At 49.2% G+C, this 21,327-nt stretch overlaps 2 protein-coding genes across 8 annotated transcripts; one reads left to right on the top strand and one right to left on the bottom strand.

The window, feature by feature from the left end:
* The first annotated feature begins 21 nt into the window (after positions 1–21).
* entr1 (endosome associated trafficking regulator 1) lies at positions 22–14,428 on the top strand. Of its 7 annotated transcripts, none has more exons than XR_014877357.1 (13): positions 22–203; positions 281–390; positions 5,187–5,359; positions 5,457–5,598; positions 5,675–5,748; positions 5,828–5,939; positions 6,027–6,089; positions 6,167–6,306; positions 7,356–7,517; positions 10,013–11,115; positions 13,128–13,255; positions 13,646–13,708; positions 13,964–14,428. XR_014877357.1 is itself a non-coding variant. In XM_085181290.1 (9 exons), exons 1-9 carry the CDS (start codon positions 161–163, stop codon positions 7,444–7,446), a joined length of 948 nt encoding a protein of 315 aa, XP_085037416.1. In that variant the 5' UTR covers positions 23–160; the 3' UTR covers positions 7,447–9,954. The 7 variants fall into 7 exon arrangements, 1 of the variants encoding a protein (XP_085037416.1); XR_014877356.1 differs by having other exon boundaries at positions 23–203; positions 7,356–7,509; XR_014877358.1 differs by having other exon boundaries at positions 23–203; positions 7,356–7,509; positions 13,128–13,263.
* Positions 14,429–16,914: 2,486 nt separating this feature from the next.
* On the bottom strand, positions 16,915–18,372 carry LOC146506007 (uncharacterized). The gene is made up of 2 exons (XM_085181291.1): positions 18,233–18,372; positions 16,915–17,973 (listed from the first exon to the last, which is right to left on the bottom strand). The coding sequence occupies exon 2, from the start codon at positions 17,963–17,965 to the stop codon at positions 17,087–17,089; it is 879 nt and encodes a 292-aa protein (XP_085037417.1). The 5' UTR covers positions 17,966–17,973; positions 18,233–18,372; the 3' UTR covers positions 16,915–17,086.
* Between the last annotated feature and the right edge of the window lie 2,955 nt (positions 18,373–21,327).

The following is a 21,327-nucleotide window of genomic DNA, read 5'->3' as shown; positions in this document are numbered from 1 at the left end:
AAGTGGGAATGTGGATCACGTGTACCGGGAGCCGTCGGCTGGTGTTTCCGGGTTTGGTTTGGTCCCGCAGAGGAGATTCAGAGGCTGATCGATAGTTATGATCGATACGTGAACGGAAGTCAGGGGCGGAGCGAGCCACGTGTCTGTCTGCGAGTCCGACATGTCCAACCAGAGAGGCGGCAAGACTCTGATCATCACAGACGGTGAGTGTCGGGGTGGAGGGGGGGGTCTGCAGTCGCCCTGTGAGCCTCCGTCACAGCTCCAGCTCTTCTGTGTGCAGATGAGGAGGTGGAGGAGGAGGCGGAGGAGCTCAACCCGTTCTCCTTCAGAGAGTTTCTGCGCTGGAAGAACCAGGACCCGGACCCGGAGCAGGAGCAGGCGCGCACTGAGGTCAGAGCACAAACACAGAGTGGGTCTGTGCTCGCAGCTGTCACACGCGTGTACGTGTGCATATTTAAAAGAGTGACACAAACTTCAAACCGCTGCGCTGTGGCGGTCGTGGATGTGATCGCTGTGGGCCGAGCGTGTAATCGGCTCACAGCTCAAACCGTCCATCGGCCCCACGCTGAGTGTTCAGCCCACGCCGAGTGTTCAGCCCACGTCATGCTGCTGAGTTCTCATGAAACTGCAGAGACGACCTGAGCTCAGCTGCTGTTTCTCAAAATCTGCAGGAAACAGCGACTCCATCACAAACACGTGTCACAGCGTGAGCACAGACCCACGCTGAGCGCCTGCAGTGACACAACACATGCTCTGTGACGTCATCTGACCCCACCTGCTCCTCTGATCCTCCACAAACCAACCAGGTTACAACACAGCGTGGGGTCAGATGTGCGGTTTGTAGTCCAGCTTCTGCTCGTTGTAGTTTCAACACTTTGGGTATCCGGCGTCACGCCGAGAAGCAGACACGAGTGTGAGGTCGTTCCAGGTCTCAGCATCAGCATCAGACAGACTTTATTTATCCCCAAGAGGCAATTAACAAGCAACAGAGCAGCATGATGTTGATGATACGAACAATAAGAGTGAGATAATAAATACACAGAATATACAGTTTTAAAATTAAAGTGACTGAAAGTGAGTAAAGTGTCGGTGGTATAAGAAGAGAGTAGAGTTTCTGTTTCTGTAAATGTTCTTATCGGCTGGAGTTAAAAGCAGAGTGGCTGAGGGGACAAAGGTGGCGCTCCTCCTCCTCTCAGTCCTGCAGGAAATGCAGTGGAGGCGTCGCCCAGAGGGCGAGCTTTGAAATGCGAGGTGAAGAATGTGAGCGGGGTCGTTGATGATTCAGGCTGCCTGTCTGAGGCCTGTTGGCTGAAAACCTGCCAGACACTGATGCAGTCTGTTCCTGAAGGCTGAGGGAGGGGAACCAGCAGCTGATGAAGGTCAGGATGCTTCCCAGGAAGGCGTAGTAAAGAGTCATCATGATGGGGGTGCTGACTCCTAAGGAGGTGTAGCTGTTGGTCCTCTGTGTTTGTCAAAGATGGTTCCCAGGTGTTTGTGCTCCTCAGCGACCTCCACTGGCTTCCTGTGGATGGTGGTGACTGAAGCAGCCAGATCCCTCTGCCTGCTGGAGAAGGTCACCACCATCTCTTTGGTGTTGCTCACCTTCAGTTCGAGTTTGGAGCTGTCATACCTCTCTACAAGCTCCTGCAGAGCCGTGGTGCTGTGAGGGCCTGACAGCAGTGACAGGAGAACTGTGTCGTCAGCATATTTCACCAGGTGACAGCTGGGCTGTGTGGATCTGCAGTCATCAGTGTAGAGGATGAAGAGCAGGGGGGAGAGCACACAGGCCTGGGGGGAGCCCGTGGAGGTGGAACGGAGAGAAGAAAGAGAGTTGTTGACCGAACTTTCTGAGTCCTGTTGGTCAGAAGGTCCAATATCCACAGGATCAGCTGATCATCAGGTGAAATCGGGTGGAAAGTTTAGTGGGCAGGATGTGAGGCTGCAGAGTGATGAACGCTGATGAGAAGCAAACAGAAGTCTGGTGGAGGAGTCAGGGAGCTCTTGACCTCCCCGTTGACCTCCCCGTTGACCTCCCCGTTGACCTCCCTCTTGACCTCCCTCTTGACCTCCCTCTTGACCTCCCTGTTGACCTCCCTGTTGACCTCCATGTTGACCTCCCTGTTGACCTCCCCGTTGACCTCCCCGTTGACCTCCCTCTTGACCTCCCTGTTGACCTCCCTCTTGACCTCCATGTTGACCTCCCTGTTGACCTCCATGTTGACCTCCCTGTTGACCTCCCTGTTGACCTCCATGTCGACCTCCCTGTTGACCTCCCTCTTGACCTCCCTCTTGACCTCCCTGTTGACCTCCATGTTGACCTCCCTCTTGACCTCCATGTTGACCTCCCTGTTGACCTCCATGTTGACCTCCCTGTTGACCTCCCTGTTGACCTCCATGTCGACCTCCCTGTTGACCTCCCTGTTGACCTCCATGTCGACCTCCCTGTTGACCTCCTTTTTATCCAGAGCAGAGCCGTGAAGAAAGTCTCTTTTTTAATTAAGGATTTCCTTGAGCTCGTTGGTGATCCAGGGTTTGTTGTTGGGTAGATGGAGGCTGTTTTTGAGGGGATAATGTTGTCAACACAGAGGGAGATGTATGATGTCACCGTGGTGACGTGTTTGTCGATGTCATCAGAGGGAGAAAGAAGGCTGTCCCAGTCAGTGGCTGTGAAACATCCTTGTAGGGTGAGGATGCTTTCCTCTGTCCACTGCTCGATGTTTCTGGTGACGGGCTGTAAGCAGGGCCAGCAGGACGTGTGGTGCTGAGCCGAGAGGGCGGAGGGGCGGGGCTTTAAATGCATCTGGTTCAGAGCCGTAGCATTTATCTTCCCCTGACGTGTGCTGCATGTCACACTGTTGGTGTCCTTTAAGCGACTGTGAGGGGAAGCGTGGCTGAAATCACCAGGATGAACTTGGCAGAGTGAAAACTGCTCCAGTGTTGGTGACGTGCTCTGTGGCTGCGTCAGCTCGGGGTGGATGTAAACCCCAGAGCTTCTCTCTCACAGTGACTGCAGAGCACCAGCTGTTGTTTACATACAGACACACGCCGCCGCCATGTTGTTCCCAGTGCATTCGCGGTCTCTGTCCAGACAAAGAGGCGGAGAAAAGCCATCAATCAATCCCACTTTTCTCCTCACCGGGGTCGAGGGGGAGAGGTTAGGGGATACGGTCTACGTAGGGCGGGTCCTTCCAAGGTCACGAACACCAGAAGTGCAGACCTGTTAAAGTGGACACGCGGTCCCTGTTGCCTAGCAACCGCGACAGCAGCAGCTACGGCCTTGTCTTGATGCACGCTCAGTCATCCGGGTTAGGAAATCCCAAAAAGCTGGTTGAGTTCATCTGTTTTCAGAGTTTCATCATCATCAGTGACTCCTTCAGTGTCTCCTTCAGTGTCTCCTTCAGTGACTCCTTCAGTGTCTCCTTCAGTGTCTCCTTCAGTCTCAGCTGACTGCAGCTTCCAACCTTACAAACAGACATCTGCAGACGACTGACACAGCAGGGCCCACTCTAACCCACTGATGAGTCCCACAGAGGGGTGGGGAATGGCACACAGCACTGTAAGGTGGTGACAGGTGTTCCCTTAGGCCCCTCCTTCATGCTTCGACATCAACAACCCACTGACAGGTGTCCGTATTTCCACGGCTGGACAGTTAGAAACTGTTTCTGTCGCTGCCACAGTGTAACCTGAAGTGTCCACCAAAACGACCAATCACACCGGGAGCCTGTGCTTCTTTAGGCTCCGCCTACCCATGATAGCGTGAAACTAGCAGCGTGTTGGTTATGGAATATGATTTCGTACATCTCAGTTCAAATTCAACACCTGCGACTGATTCGCAGACAAATACAAACAAACTGCAGCCACAGTCTGAAAGTCACGTTTAAACCTGTGATCCTGTTTCACACAACATGACCTGATGCATCTTTATTTACTGCAGAGAAAACTGTGCAACAATAGTTGAACTAAAGACACTGTGGATCAGTCACAGCTGTGTGTGGCTCCCTGTCTCCTGTCCTGCAGGACAAACGTGTCCCTGCATGCAGCTGCTACAGTTAGTGTTGGAGATGCTTCTGCAAAAACACGAAGCAAATGTAACTCAACACAGGCACGGCTTCTTCAAGACGGGCGCTTCGCTGCATTTATTGAACGCCGTGAAAACTACAAACATAAAACACGAAGGCTTTAAGCGCCTTAGTCTATCAAAAATAACACTCGTGCTTTAACAACAACAAATGACCTCGTGGCCGCCACTTCGGAGGTCCTAGAAGACCTTTACAGTCTAAATTAAAACATAAAATAATTAGAACACCATACATTACAAATTCTCACAATATTACGATACAGTTATGGCAAATAGCAAATACCTGATACAGCTGGTAGACTAACCAGGCCTTTGCAGGTAGCTCGCTGAACTCCTCAGCGTGATTATTAAACGTGGGCTCACAGCCTATACTATCACGCCCAAACCTCGCGATAATAGCGGCGTAACAAAACTTGTTCTTTGTGACAAGATAACCACCCCTTTACAATACTGACCACAGAAATGTACAAGCAAGAACATTGTAACTGCTGGAACCATCGATTAAAGTCTTTAAACATAAGCCACAGTGACACAGCAAATATCCAGAAACTGTTTCAGTGTTTCCACCGACTGCAGAGATCAGCTGTTCTCTCTGCATGTCTCAGCTGCTGCTGGCTCCTCCTCCTCTTCACACACTGTCCCGGTGTGTCATCAGGGGTGGAGAGCCTCCGTCTCCTCTCTCCTGACTCTGGACTCAAACGTGGCCGTTAACAACAAAGGCAGAAAACTCGATCAAATATCTGTTAACAGATGAAAACACAGTTTTCTCCTCTAAGGTCTGTCTGTCTTAGCATTAGCAGCTTATACAGGATGAGAACTTCATGCTTGAGTCTGTGTCCTCAGCACAGTCCACGGGCCAGATGTTTGGTCCCCGTAAATGCACTTGGCTTACAGCCGTCTGCTCGGTGTAAACGTTGACGTTTGGCTTCACAGCGACAAACAGCTCGTACGACCCGAGCCATGTTAGATATAACGCCACCTAACTTCGCCGAAGGTTAGCTGAGTTTAACGTGTTTTCAGATTCTTCGTTGTGCTAACATTCGTCCGTTTCTGGACCGCTTCCCGTCGACAGGCCGCCATTTTTTCCAAAACATTTCTTCAACCTCAGATTCGCAGTGAATCCTGGGATAGCGTGGACCACGAAGGATACGCCCGACCCGCCTCACACAGCCTCTGTCTGTCTCATCAGGAGGAGGAGGAGTGGGGGCGGAGCTTCCAGTCAGGCGTTGGCAGCACCTCCTCCCTGTGCACAGAGGAGGAAGTAGAAGAGGAGGAGACCAGGTGAGTCTGATGAAGGGCGGGGCGTAAAAATGTCCGAGCAGCATCTGTGCAGATGAAACTGCACCTGCCGTGAAGTCACCTTCACCTGTGTCACCAGGTTCTCCTCCAAACCTGAAGCAGCTGCAGGAGGAGGTGCAGTGGGAGGAGGAGAGAACTATGAAGGAGATGACGAGACATCAATGGCTGAGCCAGCCACCCTCTGCAGGAGGAGGAGTGCCAGGAGCAGCCAGACGCAGCAGGTAACCACAGAGCGCTTAGTTCAGGGAGCGTGGGACAAAGCAGAACAGGCGTGTTAACGAGCTCCTGTTCTGTCAGCTGAAGGAGGAGAACGCAGCACTGAGGAGGACCGTCAGGGAGCTGCAGAGGAGAACCGAAATGAACGAACGCAGGTTTGTACCAACCAATCACAGGACAGCGCCGCAATATGTCGCTGACCAATCATTTACCCAGCATGCCTCTGTCTCCCAGGGCGTCGCAGCTCTCGGAGGAGCTGCTGCAGAGGAGGCGTCAGGAGGAGAAGGAGGCCCAGGACCTGGAGAGCATGGTTCACTCTGTGGAGCAGAACCTCCACCTGATGACGGTACACACAAACGCACAAACACAGTGTTTGCATGAACATGTGTGTCTGTGTGTGTGTGTAAAAATACTCTACGTCTGTCCATGTTAGCGGCGAGCGGTGAAAGCGGAGAACGCCGCTTCCAAACTGAAGGCGGAGCTACAGCAGCTGCAGGTGAGATGGAGAACGAATCATTGATTATTGACAATCAGCTGGCTGTGTGTATCAGCGCGTGTGTGTGTGTGTTTGAGGCCGAGGTGGATTCTCTGCGGGCTGAGAACAACGGTCTGAAGTCGATGGAGTCTCAGGTCGTCATGACGATGAGGCAAAATGCTCAGGTGGCATCCGACTACCTGAACAAGATGGCGAGCCACGCCCACTCCTCCATCCGGTCAGTACCTGCAGACACATACAGCAATCAGCCACAACACCAAGCTGTTAATGCTGCTGCTCTCTCCCTGTCACCTGTCTGTCTCACCTGTGTCTGTCTCACCTGTCTGTCTCACCTGTGTTTGTCTCACCTGTCTGTCTCACCTGTCTGTCTCACCTGTTTCTGTCTCACCTGTCTCTGTCTCACCTGTGTCTCCCTGTCACCTGTCTGTCTCACCTGTCTCTGTCTCACCTGTGTCTCCCTGTCACCTGTCTGTCTCACCTGTTACTATCTCACCTGTCTCTGTCTCACCTGTCTCTGTCTCACCTGTGTCTCCCTGTCACCTGTCTGTCTCACCTGTGTCTCCCTGTCCCCTGTCTGTCTCACCTGTGTCTGTCTCACCTGTTACTATCTCACCTGTGTCTGTCTCACCTGTTACTATCTCACCTGTCTCTGTCTCACCTGTCTCTGTCTCACCTGTGTCTCCCTGTCACCTGCCTGTCTCACCTGTTTCTGTATCACCCGTGTCTCCCTGTCCCCTGTCTGTCTCACCTGTGTCTGTCTCACCTGTTACTATCTCACCTGTGTCTGTCTCACCTGTTACTATCTCACCTGTGTCTGTCTCACCTGTTACTATCTCACCTGTCTCTGTCTCACCTGTCTCTGTCTCACCTGTGTCTCCCTGTCACCTGCCTGTCTCACCTGTTTCTGTATCACCCGTGTCTCCCTGTCCCCTGTCTGTCTCACCTGTGTCTGTCTCACCTGTCTCTGTCTCACCTGTGTCTCCCTGCCACATGTCTGTCTCACCTGTCTCTGTCTCACCTGTCTCCCTGTCACCTGTCTGTCTCACCTGTCTCTGTCTCACCTGTGTCTCCCTGTCACCTGTCTGTCTCACCTGTCTCTGTCTCACCTGTCTGTCTCACCTGTCTCTGTCTCACCTGTCTCTGTCTCACCTGTGTCTCCCTGTCACCTGTCTCTGTCTCACCTGTGTCTCTCTCACCTGTCTCTGTCTCACCTGTGTCTGTCTCACCTGTCTGTCTCACCTGTCTCTGTCTCACCTGTCTCTGCAGGCAGCTGCTGGGGGAAGCAGAGACTCTGCGTTTGGTGTCTCAGCTGCTGCAGTCCATCGATAAAATCTCCTCCCTGAACTCAGAGTCCTGAACTCCTTCGGACCTCCTGGTTGTCATGGAAACATCCAGGAGAGGTCTGTCTGTGAGATCAGAGGTCAGCAGGTATTTTGTTTTGGAAGGTCCCAGCTATGCTGACTGCTGATTGGTGGACTGTTGATTCATAAACTCTGTGATAATAAAGCGCTCTGATGATCGGAGGTGTGCTCCACGAAGACGACTTTTTGGCTAATCCGGGTGACTTCAGGGTTAGCGTCTTGAACGTGGCGTCACCATTCCTGGATCATCCGTCGGACCGCTACGGGGAGAATGGGAGGGTCTGGAGGCTTCGTGCGATGAGCTTCAATAGTCTTTTCCCCTGTTGGCAGCAAGTTCACGTTTATTTATACAGCACATCTGTTGACAAAGTAGTCAAAGCAGAAAACATAAAATAGGATAAAACAAATTGAAGCGGTTTCATTGCTCTGTAAACATTCATGTATTCGTGCTGAGCTCGTGTCGGGTTTGTGGCACACGCCACCCCCCCAATGCGCAGATCAAACCCTGGGTTATCTTGGCAGGTTGTAACCGGCTGTATCCTGATCGCCAGCGTTAGTGTAACATCAGGTAAAGATGCCATCTTGTATGACCCAGCTCCAAGTCAGAGTGTTTACCTGGATAAATAAGGATGTATGCGTGACTTTTTCCAAAAGCTGATTGCAGCTGCTACCTCGTATAAAACAGGGAAACATCCTGACCGCCAGTGCAGAAGTGCAGCTTCCGTATTTGTTGCGTCTCATCGAGAAAAACACGATTGGCTAAAGAGACAACCAGGAAAATAAGAGAAAGCATGATGTCTGATACAGTCGATCAGACAGATCATTACCCACATATACAAAACCAACTATGATACACAATATAAAACGGGTGACTGGGTGTGCCCTGTGGTAGACCCGTCCAGGGTGTGCCCTGTACCCACAGGCACCTGGGAAAGTTTTAGCCCCACCCCCCGTGACCCTGACCTGGATGAGAGGAGAATGGATGAAAAATATGAGCCACAGAAAACAGAACAACAGATGAAGCCATGAGAAATACACAGAAAGCCTAAACTGAGCTGGCGCCGCTTCGAGGACTCTGATCGTTCGACTGACTCGTTTAAGCTAACTTACATCCTGCTGTAACCAGGCAGACCAACTAATATGTACCAACAGAGACCTGATGTTTAATAATGATTAAATAATAATGTTCAATAATAAGAACTGGTGTGTTACTGCCACCTGCTGGTGTGGAGTGTGACCTGCAGCCAAACAGGATGTAGCAGTGAGTAAAAGTGAAATGGGGGAAAATGTTAGATGAACTGGAGCTCTGTGAGGTAGGACTGGTTTTAAATGAAGTTTACTTCATTTATTTAAGGTACTTAAAAGGATGAACGTCTGCTCGCTGTAGCTCATGGTCCAGCCGCCTTCATATCAACATGCGTGTAAACGATAAGTGTTGCTAGGCAATAGTTTTACATCCATTCCTGAGGTGCTAATGTCGGCCAGTTTAGGTGGTCTTAATCTTTTTGATCACAACTCAAAATTCCCTGTTTGATGAAAAAGTCCATTTCAGGAAAAGTCGTGAAAATGTTTTGTTTGAATTATAACAGTTATATGAATTTCAAGATGTCAGAGGATGGATATGGCGTGCCGGAGTTAACGGACGGCTTCACTTCCTGCTTTTCGCCTGATCCGAGGTCTCGTTTTGTGCCTGATGTGGTGTGGAGGGTTTGTGGGGACGAGCGAGAGTGTTCTCTCACTTTATGTTGGGATCAACAAGCTTCAGATGAAGCTTTGACACATGAAAGGCTCTGACTTTATTGAAACAGAGCCAATCAAACTGATTGATTGGAGTGATGACAGGATCGATAATCGCTGCTGGAGTCAAACCTCTGAGATCACAGGGATGGAAGAAAATCAGGATGTTTGAGTCTGTGGTCTCTGCTCAGTGAGCATGCTCAGCTCTGTTACCATGACAACCATGGCAGCCTTTTTATACTCTTCTAAGATGGGTGTAGATCCCGCGTGCTGAGGGTCGTACCGTGCAGACGGTGTCTGATTGGCTGAGAGCTGCTGACCTCACAGAAACGCAGCCTTTATTTACCCGACACTGATCATGTGACCCGAAGGATTCTTAGGAAAAAGTGAGCGTATTACTCGGTACCGTGACCCACTCGCCACTGTCCACAGAACTCATGCTGACTTCCTGCCACAGCTAACCACCACAGGAAACCACATTTATCCAGCAGTGCACCAAACCACAGGCTGTTTCCACATAACACTGAAAGTCCCCGCCAGGAGACCATCCTGGTATCAGGTTAACGCACGCCTGTCCCACAGCCTCCATGTTGAACATTTACCCACAATGCATTTTTCCTCTAAGTCAAACACATGTGTCCTCATACTGATGATCACTGCATCAACAACATTGTGAGTTTTGCAGTGGGTGTAAAAGTGTTTGCAGTTTTTCAGCCCTGAAAGTTTTCTTCGTATGAAGTAAAGAAAAATCTTTCAAAAGGGTCAAATTTGTAGTTTTAACTCATTTATGTGGAAAACCTTCATTTGTAAATCTTTGTTTGGCAGACACACTGAGGTCATGTGGCTTCACATCAAACCTGCAGAGTCCATCATCATCATCATACGTGTGAGGAAGTGTTGGAGTCGCTGCACAGCGGACGCCTTCGGTGGACTCCGCCTCTCCCCCTCGCACAGCCAGGATAGGCTCCAGAATTTGTGCATACGTTCATTTTTGTATTTCAAGAAAAAGATTCGTTAACATGTTGGTGGGTTTAAAAATATAAAGAATATAACCTTCTCTTCTCTAATTTTATGATGTTGTCAGATTTTAGAATAATCCTTTAATTGTCCCACGAGAGGAAATTTGGTTGTAACAGCAGCCAGAAAGACACAAATACAAACACACAGGATAGAAACACACAATTTCTCTTACATATTTACATTAAGGACAATGGTTACTATAAACAGAGAGTACTGTACAGTTATTAAATTCAATAAAAATAACTACAGATAAGAAAACCAGGTTGTAGTGCGAATCGGTTGATTAACTTATTGCAGTTACAGCATTGATGTAAACATCTGTTTGTTGGGAGCAGCTCTGATCGTACAGTCTGACAGCTGCAGGGAGGAAGGACCTGCAGCTCCTTCATCATCGAGGACGCAACAGTCTGTCACTGCAGCAGCTCTGCAGCAACATCTACATGCATGGGCTGGGAGACTCTGTCCATCAGAGATGTTGTTTTGGCCAGAGTCCTTCTGTCTCCCACACCTGCACTGGGTCCAGGTGCATCCCAGCACAGAGCTGGGAACAGAGCATTTTAGATCAGAATGTGAGTTTGTGCCCGGAGCGCAGCGGGCGTACGCTCCCCGTGGTGCGTGTCCCAACCCTGCCCAGTGGGCTGGATTCTGGCCCCGAGCCTTATGTTTGGCTTGTCTGGGCTGCAGTTCGCCCTCCGCGCCAGCCGGTGGCGGTGACGCACCGTGTCGTTTTCCATCCACCAATAAATTTTGAGCAGCCGGGGCGGTGGACGCTGATTGGTCGGCGGACCGGACTCGAGGCTTCTTATCAGACCAGTCTTCAATAATCAGTCATGATCTCCACGTGCGCCTGAGACGTGGACCGGGACCCGACGGGACGCTCCACGCGGACGTGTCCGCGGGGCGACCAGGTGAGCCGTGGGGTTCCCACTTCCGGTGTTTCTGTGTGTTTTATTCCTCTGCTCGTGTTGGTGAATATTCTGCGGTCGGTTTAAATGATGTAAGTCAGGACATGCGTGACGTCATTCACAGACTCGGCGCTACATCATAAACAATCCTTCCGGTCGCTTTAGTGTCGTGTTTGTGTCTCAGTGACCGTGCGTGGATCTACAGCAGCTGCTGTGCGGCTCCGGTCAGCAGTGGCTCAGCAGGTCACTCCCTCCACCTGTGGTCCACGGTCACCGCGTCACCTGCTGTCTGCTGCTAACACCTGGGTGTGTTTGACTCAAGTACACACCTACACAGCATGTTAACAAACCGTGAAAAAAGCCACACAAAAAATGAATGAATGCTGGTAACGGTTTCTATACATTAGTATTTACAAAGGGTATGTTGTGACTTACCTTCAAACTTCCAGCGGTCCCTCGCTATAACGCGGTTCACCTTTCACCTCGCTGTGTCGCAGATTTTTTAGTGCAAGTTTGCATGCTTATGTTACGTCACATTGAAAAAAAAGTGGCTACTTGATTTCACCTATCGCTGGTTATTTTTAGAACATAACACCCGCGATAAACGAGGGACCGCTGAGAAATATAACATTTGAATCCTTTTCTCTTTTGCTCTGAGGCGCGGGGGAAAAATATCAACAAGTCGATGAACATCATTTACAGATATGTTGGGTAAATGCCCGAGACATCTACAGAAATGTAAATCGCCGCTTGATTCATTCATTTGCTTGTTTTGGACTGTAAACCAGGCGCGAATAGGACACCGGAAACAAAGCTCCCCACAGGAGTTTCCGCACCGGAAGTAGCATATGCTAACGTGCACATAGTCAATATTATGTTGAAGCACAGTACGTATCACTCCGCGAGGCTCCGCCTACGATGCCGTAATGCTCCGACAATCCATCAGGCGGTGCGGCTTCGTAGCTCAGCAAAGTCGTACTGAAACATGTGAAAGATTTTCGAGCGCCGTGCACATAAAATCGGTTTGGTAATAACGACGGCCCGCTAGCATGCGCTACCAAAACTGTGCTTTGTTGTGTATCTGACAGTAAAGCTAAACCAGTTCCACACCAGTGAAGCTGCAGCATTTTTACAAACCAGTTCAGGTTCATCGTTTCATTCAACGATTCATTTTCGCTCTTCTCATTCTGCGTTGCCGCCATGCTTTTTCCGCCGTGTGCGTATGAAAACAAAGGCTCTGCGCATGCGCATTTATATTCTATCGCCATGTTTCGTGTTCTTATCGTTGCCCAACATCACACCGGTGTTACCGTGAGCGGTATGATGTGGCCCAGCCCTGCTGTCACAGTTCAGCGTTGTTTGCGTCGCTTCTCCCGCCCTGATCTGTCCTTCAGTCCAGCGTCAGTAATGGAAACGAACCGACGGGCTGTCCGGCTCACAGCGGGTAATCTGCCCGGTATGCCAGGTTACCGTCCGGTGCTGGGAGGCAGACGCTTGAGTGGCGGCTGACGGAGAGGCGAGTTTCCTAAAAGAGATCAGCCTTGTGATGTTACCGCACTTCACTGAGGCTCCGCCTTCAGCAGGTGTTTTGGAGACTGCTGATCAGAATTATTGATGGTTACAGATTTAAAAAGGCCCCCGTGGGTCTCTGTGTCAGTGTGCTGTAGTCCAGATGTGACGGTAGGTGTCCAGCAGGTGGAGCTGCTGTCAGTTCTGCGTCTCAGGCTTCGCGTCACAAACACCAACACTGTTGTGGACTCAGCTAAACGACATTTATTGTTTTTTATTTGTTAACTTGATAAAATTCCTTCATGGACGTGTTTGTGTTCGAATATCTTTGCTGCGTTTCATAAATACAGTGATGTTGGAAAAAAGCTGGAAACCTGCTGAAGCTGAAATTCAGAATGAAGACTAGTAAGAAAGTGTAATAACTGAGGGGGCGGGGCTTTATTCATGTTTGAACGCCTTTGAGACGCCGAACGTTTAATGTCTGCTTTTCTTTGCTGACTCTGCAGACTGTGATGGAGGCTCCGGCCAGCAGGGGGCAGCAGGTGGTTTTACCTGAAGTCATTACAGCTGAAGTTCTGTCTGTGAGCGATGCATGCTGGGAAACGGACCGAGAGCCGCTGTGACATCGGCACAGGTGAGCAGGTGGGTGGGACGTGCTCAGACTGAGGTGTGTCACGTGACCCTGAGGGTCCGCCTCACTCAGCTGAGAGCAGGAAACGGGAGTCTGCTCGTCCTCAGTGTTTACATGAAACTAATAATAATCAATAATCAATCAATGACTCCTCTTAAATCTGACTTTAAAGGCCAGTTCACCCAAAAACACTAAAAACCGTCAAATGTCGCTCTGCCTGGAAGTGATGTAATAAAAGGCCGACTGAAGCCCCTCCCACAGCAGTCTGTTCACAGAGGGGAGGGGCCGTGACAAAACCGGACTGAAGCGTACTCTGATCCAGGCGGCACGTGGCGTCCACGACTTCCACGGCGTCCACGGCCAGAATCTAACCATCAGTTTGTGTTCTTGCAGGTGGCTCTGCTCTCTGATTGGATCCTGAGCTGTGATGTCATCGGTGGCGCCTCAGCCACAAAGGTGAGGTTTGATGTGAGTGTGTGGTGATGTCACAGGGTGGGCGGGTCTTCTGGGAGATGATGTGAACAAAAGGCCGAATTGTAGCGCCCCCGCCAGGCAGTGTGTTCTCAGAGCGGGGCGCCGTGACAAAGACCGACCGAAGCGTTCGTCTGATCCCGTCACGTGACCAGACAGCTGACTGAGCAGGTTGGGTCACGTGACCGAAACAGTGTTATTCCCATGTTCAGCAGACTTCCCGTTTCTCTTCTTCTGCAGTTTCCTGACGGCGTCCTGTGAGCGCGGTGTCGGGATGGTCGGTGGCTGTGCCGCAGTAAACAGGAGTTCTGACCACGCCCCTCTGCGGTCTGAGCTCTGATCCAGACCCCCCCCCCCCCCCCCCCCGCTGTGTCGTTTAAGCCAGTTTGTTTTTAATTTGCTGTTTAAATATTTTTAATCTGTTCAAAACTCTGCAAATTAATGTTCAGTATATTTATTTATTCATGCGAATAAAAAAAACTGGAAATAAATTATTAAATATATGAATGATTAAATTACAACTCTATTGATTTGATGTTCAAATTTAAATAGAATGGCGAGGAAATGATTAAGACGTGAACTGAAGGGCGGCTAAATAAGTATAAATATAAATATATTCTTCTGCTTTTCAAACAGCTGGATGATATTATGGGCTGTTGGTGAATGTATATGTTTGAAATAAAAACGAACTGAACATTGAATAAATTACTGATTCACAATTTAAATTCATGACACATTTAAAAGATTATTTAATGATGTGTTTGATTAATTTCGGGCCTCCTGGCCCTCCATATTAAGTGGTTATGGGAGACGGTGGCCGAGCTAAGATCCTGTGGGACTTCCAGATACAGACGGACAAAATGGTGGTGGCTAACCAACCGGACATAGTGGTGGTAGACAAACAGAAGAAGATGTAGTGATCGATGTAGCGGTTCCCAATGACAGCAACATCAGGAAGAAGGAACACGAGAAGCTGGAGAAATACCAAGGGCTCAGAGAAGAGCTCGAGAGGATGTGGAGGGTGAAGGTGACGGTGGTCCCCGTGGTAATCGGAGCACTCGGTGCGGTGACTCCCAAGCTAGGCGAGTGGCTCCAGCAGATCCCGGGAACAACAGCGGAGATCTCTGTCCAGAAGAGCGCAGTCCTGGGAACAGCTGAGATCCTGCAGGACCCTCAAGCTCCCAGGCCTCTGGTAGAGGACCGAGTTTGGAGGATAGACGCCCACAGGGGCGAGCGGGGAGTAATTATGTGTAATATATACAGTGTTGGTCAAGTTACTTGAAAAAAGTAATTAGTTACTAATTATTAATTACTTCTTCAAGAATGTAATCCTGTTACTTTCCTGATTACTTACTTTCAAAAGTAATTAGTTACGTTATTACTTAGTTACTTTTAAAAAACATGACACTCCACCTGAATATGTACTAAAGCAACAGACGCTTCAGCCCAGCTCTGTTTATTCTGCATAATCATCATATAAAGTCTGTTTTTGTGTTAATCTGTTAACTTTCTGCATCCAGCACAAACTCAACTCTGTAAACGTGTTGAACACTGAAGCTCTGCTGCTCCAGCATAAAATACAATCATGTTTTTGGAGCCCGCTCTGTCAAACAGATGCAAGTAAAACAGCAGAAATGAATCAAAGACTCAGCAGCTCTTAAATCTACTGTCAGCTGTTCAGCAGGAGTGGGGCGGGTGGAGGTGCCCACAGCGGTCATGTCAGTGGGAGGAGCCGTGGGTTTCTCTGAGTGTCACGTTCCCGTGGCAGCGCGCTCGCTGCTCGCTCAGATTAAAGTTTGATTTGTCGCTGTAGAAAGAAGTTTTCCTCCCACGCAGAGTGAACAGCGGAGGCGGTTTCTGTTGTTTTTACGGAATCAAACTCAGAGTAATGTGATTACTTCCACGCTCTAAACGCTGCATGGTCGCACATCAATGAGCCCGGCCGTCGTTCCCACATCAAATCATTCCTGTACTGAAGGAGTCGTCTCCTGCTTTAACCGTCGCACTCGCCTCATCACTATTTCGCTTTGCCAATGACATTCAAACATATTTCCTTTGAGCTTGGATGTCACACATCGTTTAATTGTCTTCATGATGTCAGAGTCTGGTAACCTCAAAACTCTCACTTTGAATGAGAGCTGAAGTTTTTGTCTTTGACAGCATGAATCTGCAGCCCTCTGAACCAGCTGATACCCTCTGCTGGCTGCCTCTCTAGAGACTCGGGATTCTTGGATCTTCAAATTAGAGAAACAAGTATCCACAGAGGTTAAATCAAGTTTCTATCACTAGGTCAGATTTCTAAAGCCAAGCCTTTTCTGATTCGTGCATTCATTACTTCGAGACTAGACGGCTGTAACTCCCTATTTTTGACTCCTCTCTACTGTTTGCATTAGTACAGAACTGCTCGCCTTTTATCAGCGGCCAGCAGGCATGATCATGTGGTTTTAGCACCAACATCCTCTAATCAGATGCTCTTAATGCAGCCTGAGGCTGAAACAGGTGGTCGTGCCTTTGCTGTTGCAGCACCTGGAACAATCTTACTGCCGTTCGCTCTTCTGAGTCTGTTCAGTCTTTGATCTTAAAGACTCGTCTTTTTACTTTGGCCTTAAGTTAGTTGATTATCATTTGGCAAGCTGCTATGTTTGTGTTGGAGATGAGCAGGGCCACGCCTCCAAACGCGCTCCTTCCGGTTGTCATCTATACAGGTTCCCCAGTTCTGCAAGCGGTTCATTCTCGTTTACGTGCCCCTCCCTCCTTGTTCTCGATTTTTTCACTTCTTCACTCCGATTTAGCACACGGGGATCTGCCAGGCCCGGGAGCCGTCGCCATCACCGACTAAAACGCTGTCAAACCTAAAATGAGGGCGTGGCCCAGCGAGTGAAATGGTAAATTATTTTACTCGCTCTTACTTTGTGAAGCACTTTGATTGACGTTGTTTTCAAATGTGCATAAATACATTTTGATTTGCTCGGATGAAGCTTTGAACGGTTCATCCAGACATTTCTTCCCTCCTGGACCCGTTTCAGTTCACATACTGACTGCACGCCATCACACAGCTCCAACCTTTCCTTTGATTGGTCACGATGAGTCCAGAGAGGACCTACTGCTGTGATTACTGCGAGGCTCAGTGTGAACTCGGGTTTCTGCTAAATGAAGTCATGTATTGATCCTGCTGAGCCGACACAGAGAGATTTCAGATGCTAAACAGACTTTATTGAAAGAGAGACAATCATCAAAGTGATACAGAGCTAATCAATCAGATTGAAGGATCAATGATCGCTGGAGGAGACAAACCTCTGAGATCACAGTGATTGAACATCATTAAAGAAACAAACATCAAACTCTGGTTTCTGCTCAGTGCTCTCAGTTATGATAGCACAGGTACACGGGAGCAGCTCCTGGGTCGCCTGTGTTCAGGCTTTCTGGGTTCACTTTGAGCCCGTCATGGTCATACGCCTCCTTAGCCGCTGGGTCGGCGAGCACGGTGATGGCCTTGATGGGAGCGCTGCCGCTGTCTCTCTTGTACCACAGGAACACCTCCTTTCCTGCGGTGCCCTCGTTCAGATCCTGGTTCACGATTTCATAGCCTTGGTCTTGGAGGCTCTTTTGCTCGACATCACTGGAGGAGATTTCCAGCTTGCTGATGGCGTCCTTGGGGTCTGTGGTTTGACGGTACCAGATGAAGATGTAGGGCCCTCCTGCTCCCCTGTTGGTGTCTTCATCCACCCGGATGTAGCCATCATTGAAGTTGTCGTCATCTTCCTCAAACTTAGCAGTGGCCTTGATGTCACAGATGTAGGTGGGATTCTCTCTCTTCAACCACAGGTAGATCCAGTTCCCTCCAGCGCCGTGGTTCAGGTCACAGGCCAGTCTCTCCCAGCCCAGTTTATACTTGTAGGGTTCATCTCCTGCTAGTACGGAGACGTCGAGTTTCCTGATGGGAACATCGTACTTTAAGGAACCTTTGTAGTACCACAGGTAGACAGGGCCTCCACCTGCCCCCTCGTTGAGGTTTTTGTCGATCTTTTTGAACCCGGCACTGGACAGACCCGTGGACATCTCATCGTTGAAGGAAATCTGAATCCTGGTAATTGCATGATCGCCTTTTTTGTACCAGAGGTAGACGAGGTTTCCCCCGGCTCCTTCGTTCAGATTAACAAAGATTTTCTTGAAGCCTTGTTCACGGAGCGCAAACTCCTCGGCTTTGTTCAAAGACACTTGGAGCTCGGCGATGAAAGACATTATGGTTCCTGCACCAAACAGAGTTGAATCAAGAGTCCAGATATACAAAGGTTTTAACAAGGAATCAGGATAGTAATAGTAACAATCTGCACACATTCATGTGCTGTCTTCACTCTGAGAAACCAGTAAACTGAACCCAGAGGAACATTGGGAACAATAGCTTATTGCCACCTTTAATTAATAAGATGATACTAAAGTGTTGGGAGATAATTTCCACCAGAGTAAAATAAAGAGTGAAATGAGGACGGCGAGTGAAAGCAGACTTACGTGTGCAGACGTGGTCGGCTGGATGAGGTTTGACGGCTGCTGATCTCACACAGAAACATCCACATTTAAATACACAACAGACATGTGATTATAGTCACAATGTCAACACACGTGACTGAGCGTCATCTCAAGAAAATCACGGGCAGCTATTAAGTTTTCTGTGAAAACAGTCCAAGTTTGGGAAATGAGGAAATGAGCAGAGTGGAAAGAAGTAGCGTGATCAGCTGATCCGCTTTCAATTCTCACATGAGAAATGAAAGTGGAATAAAACAAATCTGCTGAATTCATGTTTAACTGCAGTTTCTCTTTAGAACTGGACTTTCCTGATCTTGTTGTCCACGTTGTGCATTTTGGGAAACCAACACAAAGAAAGCTTTCTTTGCTCAGTGCTCATTGTGAAGTGAAGCTGGAGCAGGGCTAACGTTTCAGCAGACCAGCATACACACAATAAAACGTGTGAGTATGAAAGTGTGACAGGCGGACGAGGCTGGTGTTGGACTCTGTACTGGTTTAGATCTTTGGATAGAAGGGAAGCACTGGGAGTAGTGGGTTTCTAAGAAGAGAGGAGAGCAGTGCTAATCCAGGTTTTCATGCAGGTGGGGGCTGAAGGTTACTGCTGGTGGGAATTCTGAACAAGGCCGGGAACATCTGGAGACACCGTTGTCAATACGTGGACCCACTAGATACTGCAACCAAACCACGGGGAGCCGATCTATCGCTGTGGGTGAGCAGATAATGTGCCAGCTGATGAACTGGCAGGTCCCGAGCAGCCGGGGAAACAGGACGGTGACCGTGAGGCCCCAGGTGCACCACCAACCTGTGCATGTGTCTAGCTAGCCTAACGATTTCCACCCAGTGGCTCTTACTCCAGTCATCGAGAGGACTCCCCACCACATTCAATCTCCACCAGTTTGCATACGGGAAGAACAGACAAACAGAAGACGCCATAGCCCTCCATACAACCCTGACTCACTTAGAACAAAAGGACAGCTACGCCAGGCTTCTTTTTATTGACGTTAGCTCAGCTGTTAACACCATCGTCCCTGCCAGGCTGGTAACCAAACCACACGACCTCCTACACTCCTCCTGCCTCTGGATCAAGGACTTCCTCAGTGATCGCCCACAGAGAGTCAAGACCAAGCAGCTGTCCATTGAAGAGGTTCTAGTCCAGCTTCTTGAGCATGATGAAGCACTGAAATGGAACCAGAGACAGAGGAGGATGTGGAAGGTGTGGAAGACAACACAGATTGTGATCCAGACTTTGAGGAGACCGACCAGTCAACAGAGGGAGAGGCACCTGAGGAGACATTCCAGTCCAAGAGTGGACACTTGCTCCGGTCTTCATTCCCCCAGGATAGAGGAAGTAGAGCAAGAGTGGAAAACATGAAGATGACGCCAGGGCCAACACATATGTGGCATGTGGAGGATATCAAGTCCAGCTTCCAACTCTTTCTTCCAGAAATGACAAACTGGCTGCTCCAGGGACATGTGGGACAGGTGGGCGGAGCACCTACAGTTATGGACGAACCCTGAGGTGACAGTTCATGAGCGCCTGGTTCCTTTCAGAGGTCGCTGTCCCTTTAAGGAAATGTGGCATAAATATCTGGGTAGCATGTGACGCCACGAGCAGCCATGCCTGACAAATGCAGGTCTGCATGACAACTGGCCTCCACGGCTGCAACATCACATGTGACAACTTCTTCACGTCATGTGATCTCGGTCGGAGTCGCTGGAAAGAAAATTCAGCGTGGTAGAAGAACAAGGCTGAACTTCCCCCTGGACTGGTGTCGACCACAGGAAGAGAGGCACACACAGACACACACACACACATTCAGTGGTTTATAACAGCGGTCCCCAACCCCCGGGCCTCGGCCCGGTCCGTGAGTCGTTTGGTACCGGGCCGCGAGAGTTGAGGCTCAGGTGAGAAATGTTTGGTTTTCAGGGTTTTTATCGGTTTTCAGGGTTATTTTGTTATCGTTTTATCGTTAACTCGGTTTTCCTGGCTCTTTCCACCTGCCTTATGAATAAATCTTCTGTTTTTCGGTACTGGTACTAGTTTTATTTTGTTGTATTTATCCGCGACACCTTAAAGGCCGGTCCATGAAAATATTGTCGGGCATAAACCGTCCGTGGCACAAAAAAGGTTGGAGACCGCTGGTTTATAAGGAAGTGAATCATTGGTGGATTTGTGTGTGCGACATGATTAGAGACATGATTGGAGACATGATTGGAGACATGGAAGAGACGAGTGCCGCCTGTTCCTAAATAAAAACCAGTTCATCAGCAGTTCTGCTCCCAGCTCTAAACGCACATCAGAAATACAGCTGGTTACGCGTGGAGGCGGGGTCTTCCAGCCTTTGATAAAATTGTGTCATGTCTGATTTTCGCCCCTCCCGCAGCACAGAAACAGCACTTATAAAAATATCCAATGATCTTATAGCAGCTGACTCCGGTTTACTCTCCATCCTTATTCTCCTCGATCTGAGTACTGCCTTCGACACTATTTCTCACTCCGTTCTCCTCAGTAGGCTCCATCGGTCTCTCCCATACTCCACTAGCCTGGTTTAAATCGTACCTGTCTGATCACACTCAGTTCATTCAGCTCAAATCCTTCACTTCTCAGCCCTGTCCTCTGACCACTGGCGTGCCTCAGGGGCCCCCTTCTTTTCATTATCTACCTTCTACTGCTCGGACATAAATATAATATCCATTTCCACTGTTATGCCGATGACACCCAGCTTTATCTGTCCACTAAACCTGACTCTGCTCTCCCCCATCCTCCCTCACCCTCTGCTGAACTAAATTCATGGTTCTCTTCTAATTTTCTCAAACTCAACAGTAATAAATCCGAGCTCCTCTTGGTCGAGCTCCTCTTGGTCGGCTCTAAATCAACATTATCCAGAACCAACAGTTTCTCTGTTACTATCAATAACTCGCCGGTCTTTGTTTCTCCCTCTGTGAAAAGTCAGGGTGTGGTCCTCGACAGTACTCTGTCTTTAAATTCACACATTAATAATGTTACTCGGTCTGCATATTTTCAATTGCGCAACATTAATCGTCTCCGTCCTTTTCTCTCCCCACATGCTGCCATTCTT

This window comes from Neolamprologus multifasciatus, chromosome 12 (genome assembly GCF_963576455.1).
Source record: "Neolamprologus multifasciatus chromosome 12, fNeoMul1.2, whole genome shotgun sequence".
NCBI lineage: Eukaryota > Metazoa > Chordata > Actinopteri > Cichliformes > Cichlidae > Neolamprologus > Neolamprologus multifasciatus.
This window is presented reverse-complemented; position numbering and strand designations above follow the sequence as displayed.